Consider the following 9076-nt stretch of genomic DNA (forward strand, 5'->3'; position numbering starts at 1 on the left):
AGGCAAATGAGTTAATTTCAAGTTAATGTAGAGGTAAATGAGTTAAGTTAAAACTATCTTAACTTTTAACTTAGCTTCTAACTTATTAACTCGTTAATTCCAAGCCTTGAAACTCAACTTTTAAACATTCCCGCCTTTGAAAGCCTTATCACAAATTCTTATCACTGAAATAACTTTTATTACATTACAAGATTGCTACTTTTATAAGTCTAAATTAAATGGACTCTCCAAAATCGGTACCCACATTACAGCCAACCTGTAAGGGATCCGTTTGGCTCCCCCTTCTAGACCAGAGGGCTAGTAAAATAATAAATATATTTATATTTCCCCACCATTGGTAATAGTGTAATAGTTTATGCGTTTTAAAATTATGTTGTCCACACTGTTACAGCGTCGTCACAGAATATCAACAGTATTGTTCTGTTCCGTACACAGATCCAACTCCGAGTTATTTGACTCATTCTACCGTATTACCTTCTGGCGAGCGTGACATCAATTTTTGTTTGTGAATTTTAGGCTTTATAAGATTAATTATTTTTCTAATAAATTAATCTTACTAACACTTAGTTAAGATTTTTTGATTTCATTCACCTAACCTACGAGTTTCTTCATCAATCATGGAATCGAACGTGAGTAAAGCTAACCTACATATTTATCTCTTATATAACGATGGCAGTCATTGTATTGGTGACCGAAGTAGGCTATCTAGTATTTTCATGTATCTGTGTGTAAACCTTGCAAATTTGACATATTATGGCGACCGTTCATCGGTGATGACATCAAGTTGGCTATCTAGTCGTTTTATATATCTGTGACCCTAACCTTAGTGTTTTTTTTTTTACTGTAGGAGCCAGTACAAACCAGAAAATTATTTATTGGTGGTTTAGACTACTCCGCGACAGAAGATTCACTAAGAAATACATTTGAGGTATGGGGTGAAATTGTAGATGTTGTTGTCATCAAAGACCCCATAACAAAGAGGTGACCATCTTTTTATTGTTTTGTTTAACATTTAACTAGCTATTAATCATTTTAATAATTAAAAATACAGATCTAGAGGATTTGGCTTTGTGATCTATTCTAAATCGTCTATGGTTGATCGAGCCATGTCAAACGGGCCACATAATGTAAATGGTCGTAACGTGGAAACCAAGCGAGCAGTATCACGTGACGTATGAGATTTACATAAAATATTGTTACACACAATTTGTAAACAATGAATTTTTAAAATTAATTTTAATGAACTACTATTTTTAATTTTTCAAATATTAAATATACATTAATCATATATTTTTAAAAATAGTAAACATATTTTGTATTATTAATCTTAAAAATATTTTATTTTTATGATCTCAGGATATTGATAAGCCTAATAGCAAAATTGCTGTAAAAAAAATGTTCATTTATGGTATAAAAGAACAATCAGAAATCAATCTTGTCGAATATTTTAAAAAGTTTGGAAATATCATTCATATAAAAATTGTAACAGCTAAAAATTCAGGTGAAAGAAAAGGATATGGATTTATTGAGTATGATAATACCATTTCAGTTGACCAAGCTACTCGTGAGTAACTTTAATAATCATTAAAATTAAAACTCAAATATATATTTGTTGAAATGTAGGAATCAAAAGTCATCTAGTCGCTGGAAGAAAATTGGAAGTGTCAAAAGCATTTACTCAAACTGATATCTCAGGTTATCGCAGTGGTCGATATAGCGGTAATGGTGATAATGGAGTTAATAGAAGTAGCAGGAGAGTAAATTCACGATACGGAAAATGGCGAGGATATCATAACAGTAATTATGAAACTATACACATTTATTTACATCTATATTTTGCATACATTCAATATTTAAATATCAATTAAATGTTTTTGGAGGTTATGGAATTAATAGAACTAGAGGAGGATATGGCTCTGTCGGAGGCGGTGATGGGTATATCGGTAGTGCAGGTGTGTACAATTCAAATCCTGGTAGAGCTTGGCAAGATGTTCATCAAAGATTGGATTACAATAATATAGTACATGGCAACCTAATAGGTAGTGGTTGGGAAGGAAATCCTGGTAGAGCCTGGCAAGGTGTTCATCAAAGATTGGGTTACAATAATCCAGTACATGGCAACCTAATAGGTAGTGGTTGGGAAGGAAATCCTGGTAGAGCCTGGCAAGGTGTTCATCAAAGATTTGATTACAATAATTCAGTACATGGAAACCTAATAGGTCGTGATTCGAGAGGTTCACAACAACATAGTAAGTTATGGTTATCTAAAGACAACTTATTATCATAATATTTATTTTTCACTAATTTCAATATATTTTATAGGCATAAACTTAGGTGCAAATCAAAGTTATGGGCTTCAACATTTTTATTGTACAACTAACAATCGCGCTACACCTTATGGAAATTCAAGTAATTTTATTTAATATATTTATTTGGGTGTTCATTACATATTTAATTACAACCCTTAATTTTACCATTTTTCTTTATTTAGGAGCTAATTATCTAAGAGGTGGTTATGCTGGCAATGGCCAATATCCTGGTCGTCAGTTGTACTACATACAATAAAGGTAAACAAGTTAAATCTGTATTACCAAAAATTGGACCTTAAATAATAATAAAATGTTGATATATTTTTAGGATTCTAATTTAAATTAAGATTTATTTTTTTTTATTATTATTAAATAGCCAGAGTTATTTGAAATACATTCTCAGCATTGTCTACTACAGCTTCAGTTTATTTAATTTATCTAAGAAGTACAATAATTATGTGTTTTGTATTGGATGGTAATATACTTTTTTATATTTCTCAACTATATCTTTTTGTATTTTTTAATTGAAGCTTACCTTAGTATTTATTTTATTAAATGGACTTATTTAATAGCATAGTTATATTTTTTCTTCCATAAGGATAAAAATAAAAGATATATTATTATACTGATCCAGGCATTTGTATAATATGTTTTACATTCAATTATAATTATATCAATGACTGTGTGTTATGCGGTTTATTTAATTTATTTTATCTAGGTACTCTGTTTTGTGCTTATAGAGTTCAAGAATATATGTACTTTGAAATTATTTAAAACTTCTTCATTGCTTTCAATAATGAAGCTTAGTTAAATATAAAATATCTATTACCTAGTAAATAAATTAACATTTACATAAAATAATATATTATATTATATTATATTATAGTAATATATTGTTGATAATTTCTTCAGTGTCCATTATATTTAAAAATCAAAATTTTACCTACTAGTACACTGTAGTTATAAACTATAGTCTATAATTCTTGTCTGTCTAAAAGTAGAAAGGAAAATTAAAGTTCCATAATATATAATATTTATTCCCATATTTTATATTTTTATTTAGTAAGTATGTTCCCCCCTCCCCCCCCCCAAAAAAAAAACGGTTTTAAGTAAGTCACTTTGTAGGGTAGAATATTAAATACCCAAAATGCAGATATATTGTATATTGTACTGACGAGTAAAAATTAAGATTGCAAAATGCAGATACTTTGTAAGGTCAAGTAAAACTTTAGATTGTAAATTGCAACACTTTGTACAATTATTTACATAAAGTAAAGATCGGTGGCCAGTTTAGGTAACCATAGGTAGGGGAGAACGGACCAAGTTTACTTAAGGTTTGATTAATTATCCTGCTACAAACAATGGTTAGATTATACTGAATTTTTTACAGGTAATACATAGTTTACTAAGAGTAAATGGTAATTTTTTGGTTTCATAACATGTTAACTACGGATGTATTTTTGCATTTTCAGCCAATGAATATGATAAAAGTAAAAACAAGTCTTCTAAAAAAAAAAAATAAAGACACTGCTCTTAATGTATGTATACATATTTAAAAACATATGTTTAATCTACTGTAAATAATTATAAAATAACATTTAGCCACATGTAGGGAATATCAAACAATTTATTTTAAATGTATATTGGACTCCGAATTGTGTCAAACACGTTGCTGATTGATCCTCATGTCGTTAAACAGCGTTAGTATGCATTCAAAGTATTAATATTCAGTACTTAATGTTTTAATAATAATTTATGCAAGTTTGTCAACAATATAATATTATATTACGTTTTTACATAGGTACCAACTATTAATAATATCTTTAATTTACTTTAAAATATAAAATATATAAACTAATGTATACATTTCATCAAACTTTTTGTTCAATTTCTAAAAAAATATGTTATCATATGGTTTCAACTTCTATTTCATATTTGATATTATTAATATGAAGATTTATTATCACAATGGATAGTGTTTAAAGCACCCAACATAATTTATTTAAATAAAAATTAAATAAAACGCCATCCTAAAAAAATTCTTGGATATATGTCTGGTTAATCATAAATGCTATAAATTAATGATTAATTTCTTTGTAACACAAGATAACATATTTTATTACAAGCTTGAATATTAGGTACTCACACTATTTTATTTTCACAGACTATTTTACTAATCCTTTTATATTCAAAATACTGTGTATTAAATTAAGATACCTATCATGTTAATTTATTTTTGTTATATTATATCCTTATGAAATCTTTTATGACTTATGATCATAATAAAACATGTTCGGGTATAACAACTTTTAGCTTTTTTTGATTTTTATTCATTCAATTACAACTAAATTCATGTATGACTTAGAATTTAAATAATTTTGTTAGATAAACTTAGTATTAAATAAAATAATTTTTACAATAAGATAAAAAAAAGTAGAGGTTTGATTCAAAGAGTAATCAACTATTATTTATAAGGTAAAAATTAATTGTATTATAATAATGTAATACATACATACTATGTTTATTTTATATAATAATATCATAATATGAATTATCTAGGGGATTTATATGAGTGGGTATAACTTGGAAGAGAGGTATACCATAGGCAAATCATTGTATGAATCCGCCATGGCCAATGTGGAATTCCTTATCTTTGACTGGGTCAATTGTGAACTTCACATACAAAGTCGTTGAAATCATAGAGTAATATAGAGGTGGCATTACAAATAATAACTAAATTGCAAAATTACTACAAACAATATAACCATTTGTAAAAATATTTCACAATTTATACTTTGTATAGTACCCGATAATGATTTTTTAAATCAAAACTGGTAGTAAATATAAATAAAAATATTATAATACATTAATATTTAATACGTCTTGTAGTCATAGAGTATATATTATTATAATATTTTTGCTAAATTTGTACGACTAGAGATTCATTTTTATATTAACATATATCAGTAGATTGGTGCGATTCAAACTATCACTTAATATTAAGTTTCTTAATATAATAATTATAATATATATTGCATTTATTTTAAAGAATATATTTTACATATAAATTTTAAATAAGTTTATAAATGATTTATAAAATATAAAATACATTAAATATAAAAATATAAAAATCATTAAATTAAAATATAAAATTTATCATAAATATGGTTTTCATACATATTTTCTGTTTTAAATAATAAACAATTATTATTATTATTAGCCTTTGAATAAAGTTAAATATGTATTATACCATGTTGGCATTGATTGTGTTTCATTATGTGCTTTTAAGCTACACTTTACTTTCAAATTAATATATTGTAGAAATTGATTTTATTAATAATCAGATATAGGTAAATTAATTTCTTTGCTGTGAAAATTTAATGAATTAAATATTTTTGGGTTATTTAAAAAGTGAGATACTACTTGAGATTGTATTTTTAATTTATTTATTGATTTAGTTTGTTAATTGAAATACATGAGGGTTTTTTTCAGTTTGTAAACATACTATAATGCCATCGTCACTTGGGTAAACTAGACCTGCTTTAAACCTACTTGATTTTTTAAAATACCTAAAACGAATTAATTCAAAAATTGATCTTTGTTAATATCATATTATAATGCTTTTACACAAGTTTCACAATGTATAGTTGATGTTAATTTAAGTACAACAAATCCTGAAATATAGATAAATTATTCCTTTGGTAAAATTACTAAATTCAAAAGTATTCTGATCATTAATGAAACTTTCAGCTGCTTTTAAATTATATTCCAAGCATGTAGGATCAGAATTAATATTTGTTGTACTTTCATTAATAACTTTAATGGGGTCACTACTAGAATAGTGAAGAATATCAATACTCTCTAAGGGTATGCGATTTTCACTGTTGGTGAGCTGGACATTTTATACATGTACCTATGACAAGTTTTATATATTATGTATAACGAAACTTTCTGGTGGTTGGGTTCTTATTGTATTCATTTTGTGCTCTGATATTTCCAAAAAAATAGTTCAAGGTGATCTTTACATAACTTGTATAGCTTAATCAAATTAAGTTTATCTACTTTTACCAAACATTCGTACAACTCAATTGTTGAGGTTAAACACATAATAAAACCAATGAAACTTTTCTGTTTAAATTTAGTATTGGTATGAATTGTCCATTCATATATTTTATTTTTAAATGTTAAATAATCTAAAAATGTTTAATGATAGTTGTTATTTTCTTGAAAATTTTCTTTAAATATAGATTTTTAGTTCCAAAATATTTTTCACTTCTAGAGTTTAATATGTCAAAGGTTTTATTAAACATTTCTATAAACAGAACCGTAATGTCTATTCCTCAAAACTCTTTTAAATTAAGGTTATCTTTACAGAATTATAATGCATCAGCCACATATTGTCTAAGAAGTTGGGTAGGAAGCTGAACCTTCATTTTCTGTTAAAAAAAAAAAAATATATGTTGTTTTCGGAGTTTATTGGCTAAGTGGCAACCTATCCTGTTCCTGAAGAATGAATAACTTTTTAATGTAGTCAAAATTAATTATCATTCGACTCTTAACCATTAATTGTTTTCATTCACAAAAAGCATTCCTTACCAGCTTAACCATATGCACAGCATCTAAAAAGACTAAAACTTCTTTGTTTGCAAAGTTTTTAGAGCAATCCATTATTTAAGTACTTAAATTATCTATATGAAAACTACAACCTAATTTTGTGCTAATGATATATTAGTGGAACATCCATCAAATGATAAACTTATTATAGTTATATAAGTTTGCAGTAGAAAGTCAAAGGCATGACGAACAAGCTCAGACTTTGTGAACTATTAAAGCCATTCGTTAAAAAATAACAAATTGGGATTTTACAGTTCTCATTTACTGCTATGAACATAAAAGTTAATTCTTCCTTAGCAATATCTAATGAATCACTATTTAACCCATTAACGCTGTGCGTTGCAATATGGCAACATAGATTTTTCACATTAATTTTTAAGATACAACATGTTATGTTTTCAACAAAATGTTGGTTAAAATTGTAAATACAAAAATTCCGGCGCTAATGGGTTAAGCCATTTCTAAGGTCAACATGACCATAGTAAGTTGTGCTATCATGTTCAAGGTACTGGCGGATAGCCATTTAATCTATCATAAGACTACAATGTAATGAATAGGGAGAAAACTTTTGTTTAAGTGTAGGCATTTTCAAAGACTCATCTGTAAAACCAGGGTTAGCGTTTATGTGTGAGTACCACTTGCTAAGGGTTCAAGCATGCGGCAGTATTATATTAAATTCTTTCCTTACATATTCATAAACTTTCGTAGAGTAAAAATGTAATGTCAAAGCCAATTGGCGAACAAGCGGACCATACTTTGTCTGTACACTCTGACCCAAATTTTTTTTTCGTCCAATTTGATATTAAATGTTGATGCTAACCAAAACATTCTAAAAGCACTTCACCAGCATCTTCATTAGTTATAACTTATAAGTAATAAGTTAAGACCGATTATAATTTTCAATATCAAGATGAGTATTAAATTGTTCGGAATTTGTGTGACCACTATCCTCTGTGTAGGATATGTTGCTGTTGAATATTATTACATTGGTCTTTTTAGTGAATGCAGCCCAGTTGGTTTGTTAATTTTTTTAAGCTCCTATTTGTTTTTCATATTAATGTTGTATGCTTATTACAGGAGGAGAATAATGGAATTATGGAATTATTTCAAAACTGTAATTCAAGATATGGAGCTTTCGTGGGTGATGAATTATTAGTAAATATACAAGGCTATGCCAAAATACATATTTTATGTAGTTTTCAATTCTTCCTAATGGTAAATATTTATTATTTTTTATATTCAATAATTCCCTTATTATTTTTGTTAGCGTGTTCAAATTGTTCTCTATGTTCCAATCTCATCATTCACAATGGGAAAAAAGTAATTGTTCTGTGTTGAGAAAGAGTATAAAGCGTGCCGGTGTGGTACTTTTCCAACGGGGTGACGGACCGGAGGAAAGACGCATAGTGTCTTACGCAAGCAAAAAGTTTAGCGAAACACAAACAAGGTACGCAGCGGTCGAACGCGAGTGCCTAGCGATAATCTGGGCGACAGACAAATTCCGTCCATACCTAGAAACCCGACGTTTCGAACTCCTAACCGACAACTCGGCACTAACATGGTTACATAGCCTAGACAGCATTTTGTAACGATAATATTATAATAGCATTATAATAACGTTATACTAATATTATTCGTGATTATAATGTTATAATAATATTATTAAACAAAAAATTGCTGTCTGGGAGGGCTAAAGACAAAAATTCAAAATTAACACGTTGGTCACTACAACCCAGACAGCATTTTGTAATGATAATATTATAAGAGTATTATAATAACGTTAAACTAATATTATTCGTTATTAAAATGTTATAAAAATATTATTAAACAAAAAAATTGCTGTCTGGGTAGCTAATTTAGATTTTAGTACGGTACACGTCCCGGGAATACAAAACGAAGCACCCGATTTGTTATCCCGCGACCCGGCACCGGGCACACCCGTAGACGAAGATCGACTTGAGGAAAAATTGGTAGGGGCACCTATAACACCGACAACCAATATTGACCTCGAGTCTGATCGTATCTCCTCTATGTTCGATAACCACGTCAGTAACGACACACAACTCACCGCGGCCACTCTCGAAAAGTGGCAGTCCGAAGACGCCACGATTCGTGACATAGTCGCCGGTCACAAGTGGGACGGTCCCGCGCGG

The 9076-nt window shown here is 28.5% G+C and overlaps 1 protein-coding gene across 1 annotated transcript; it reads left to right on the forward strand.

Annotated features, from left to right (window-relative positions):
- Positions 1-669: 669 nt before the first annotated feature.
- LOC100160789 (heterogeneous nuclear ribonucleoprotein A1-like) lies at positions 670-2565 on the forward strand. Its single transcript, XM_016803274.2, has 8 exons — positions 670-708; positions 848-981; positions 1052-1172; positions 1357-1564; positions 1624-1797; positions 1881-2249; positions 2323-2409; positions 2492-2565. Exons 1-8 carry the CDS (start codon positions 670-672, stop codon positions 2563-2565), a joined length of 1206 nt encoding a protein of 401 aa, XP_016658763.2.
- The last annotated feature ends 6511 nt before the right edge of the window (positions 2566-9076 follow it).

This window comes from Acyrthosiphon pisum, chromosome A2, assembly GCF_005508785.2.
Source record: "Acyrthosiphon pisum isolate AL4f chromosome A2, pea_aphid_22Mar2018_4r6ur, whole genome shotgun sequence".
In the NCBI taxonomy this organism is placed as follows: domain Eukaryota; kingdom Metazoa; phylum Arthropoda; class Insecta; order Hemiptera; family Aphididae; genus Acyrthosiphon; species Acyrthosiphon pisum.

What these genes read in the sequence shown, in the direction of transcription:
- LOC100160789 (XM_016803274.2), top strand. Translation starts at nt 670, where the DNA reads ATGGCAGTCATTGTATTGGTGACCGAAGTAGGCTATCTA. An exon ending in TGACCGAAGTAGGCTATCTA is followed by an intron (nt 709 to 847) that starts GTATTTTCATGT and finishes TTTTTACTGTAG; the next exon opens with GAGCCAGTACAAACCAGAAA. An exon ending in ATGGCGAGGATATCATAACA is followed by an intron (nt 1,798 to 1,880) that starts GTAATTATGAAA and finishes ATGTTTTTGGAG; the next exon opens with GTTATGGAATTAATAGAACT.